Here is a 2,553-nt window from a genome sequence, read left to right on the forward strand (position 1 = left end):
AATATACTTTTTTGGGGGTATTTGGAAAATCAGCCTTTCCACCTATGGGCTGAACTGTATTGTGCTCACACTCAGCACTGCTGCTCACACATACCACAGCATATTTATGCTGGAGGTTGTCGTGGGAAAAAAGTATTCAACTATTCATCCGAGTTAAATAAACGGAGATCGATGGATTTCACTCAGTCGGCACATTTATTCATATCTTTGCAAAGAGAGAACAGTTCATCATACAGCCCTAATGGCACAGCATTCTGCTCTGTTCTGATCTGGGCAGCATTCGTTCCCCCCATTCTTACAACAATGCTAAGTAGTCAAAGTCAAAACAAATTAAAGACACTTTGGTTAATAAATAACATGCTATGAATAAACCTCGAGAAACAATCTGGTTCATTATGGGAAGAAGCTCTGTCTGGTCTACAAACACCATCCTGCAGAAAATGGTGTGGCCTTGAAACTGAAACAGACTGAGTGAAAACTTTTATAGTGAGTAAATAGGATAAATTTATATATAATAGAAAAGAGATAAAAATTTTCCGACAACACTGCTCATTATTTTATTTTATTAACACTAGAGGATACAAATAAATAGATGCTGTAAACAGGTAGAAATACAATGAATTCATGGTAGGAATGTGAAGGATCTGATCATCAGTTTGGAAAGAGCCGAAAGTCAGGATGACCTGTTGACTTTTAACTTCAAGGTTCACCTTCATCCACGTCTATCTGAGCAGATGGATGCAGTGAGGCTGCAGCTGCACAGTTCTTCCTTCTGGCTGAAGGAATCAGGGATTTTCACCTCGACTCCTCCTCGCCCTAGATGTAAATATTGTAGAATGTGATAAATCAGAAGTTTTTCCTGATTTTATACCAGAAGAAAAAATATCTCACACCCAAATAAAGTGACTTTTGATGATTGTATCAACTACTGAGAAGATCCCTCAGATCAGATCCCAGTTTAATGGAAATCAAACGATCATCAGTTCTACAGCCACAGTTTCACCAAGTTTTCTGATCAGCTGTTCAGGATCTAAACTGTTGGAATCTATTCAGAGAAATTATCAAATTGATATAAAGGAATTAATAGTTAATTGAACTTTATTCATCTCCCATTGGAGAAATTTACTTTTGAATCTAACCCATCCCCTTGGGGAGCAGTGGGCTGCCATTGTGCGGCACCCAGGGAGCAGTGTGGGGTTAAGGGTCTTGCTCAGAGACCCAGAGTGGAGGCTGTTGGGGTCGTACTTGCAACTTTCCCAGAGCACAAGCGCACTGCTATAACCACTAGGCCAACACTCCCCAAAATTAGCAGGTGTTTTTTAGATTACATTAGATCAGATTCAACTTTATTGTCATTACACAGGTACAGGTACAAGGCAACGAAATAAATGACCAACCAGATAATTAAAGGTAGATTAAGTCTGTTGATATAAATTATATAGAAGGTAAAAATGTTGCTGGTTTATTTCTGTTTGTTTTCATAAAAGTCTGTTTTGTTTTGGTCAAATAGAGCCTGTATGAGACATTAACCAAAACAATCATTCAGATGTTAAATGATTACACTGTAAATATTCAGGTTTCTGTTCCTGACATGATAAATATATTTGTTTATTAACTTATGCAGTCAGTCACAGTGGGTACTCTACATTTCTGCAGGAATTTGTGGTCTTTCTATTCCCTGATCCTCCGGTGATTGAAGCTCCAATGGTGACTGGAGTTACTCAGCTGTTCTATTCCTGCTTTCAGGTTTTCTGCCTGCAGACGGAAAACATAGTTCAGAGAACAGGAAACATTTTGCATTATACAAGTTATTTCAACCTAAACATGAAAGTTAGTCTGATATTCACCAGAAAAAAATCTAAATGACACCAAAGACTTCTGGGAAAATATTCCATTGACTCATGAGGTAAAAGAGGAGCTTCTAGGAAGGTTTCCCTCTCACTGCATCTGATGTTCATCTAACAGCTTTTTAAGAAGATCACAGTTTTCCAGAGCTGCTTTTTAACTTTAGCATGCTTGGTGTGAGGGATTGCTGAAGAGTCAATGACAAAATGCAAGCAAAGGTCATCACGGGAAGCTCATCCAGGAGGAGCATGTCTTGCAAATCAATGACTGGATGCAATCAACTGGTTTTCCAAACTAATCTCACAATATTTTCTTTGAGATGACCTATTGTGAATTAGAGCTTATAGCTAAACTGAATTTGATTTAGTAAAACCAGTTCTTATATTTAGGAGCAAATCACTCTTTCACAAAAATCCAGATGGATTTAAACAGCTTCTTACTGTAACTAAAGTTTGCATTTGGAAATATATATATTTTTAATTCTCCTCAGAGTATTTTTTTTTCTGATAATAGAATTTGTTTCATGATTTGAATTTTTTTTTTATGACAAAAACAGAACAAATTTGTTTGGACGTGAATCTAGTTTATTTGTGTAAAAATATTGATGTGACGCCCCCCCAAACACCAGATTTTATTTACAAAGTGTTTTTTAGGCTAAATCAGGTTAGTCCATCATAGTCTTTATTTAGTCCAAAAATAGTTGTTGAA

The 2,553-nt window shown here is 36.8% G+C and overlaps 1 protein-coding gene across 1 annotated transcript in view; it reads right to left on the reverse strand.

Annotated features, from left to right (window-relative positions):
* Positions 1 to 488: 488 nt before the first annotated feature.
* Positions 489 to 2,553, reverse strand: part of LOC107104996 (HRAS-like suppressor 3) — a 7,093-nt gene continuing 5,028 nt past the window's right edge. The window contains exons 6-7 of the mRNA XM_015405112.1: positions 1,647 to 1,755; positions 489 to 816 (exon numbers count right to left, since the gene is read on the reverse strand). Of these exons, the coding sequence (XP_015260598.1) occupies positions 1,672 to 1,755 (84 nt within the window). The 3' untranslated portion in view covers positions 489 to 816; positions 1,647 to 1,671. The remainder of the gene's footprint in view (positions 817 to 1,646; positions 1,756 to 2,553) is intronic.

The sequence above is a fragment of the Cyprinodon variegatus genome, unplaced genomic scaffold (genome assembly GCF_000732505.1).
Source record: "Cyprinodon variegatus isolate N-32 unplaced genomic scaffold, C_variegatus-1.0 Scaffold1998, whole genome shotgun sequence".
NCBI lineage: Eukaryota > Metazoa > Chordata > Actinopteri > Cyprinodontiformes > Cyprinodontidae > Cyprinodon > Cyprinodon variegatus.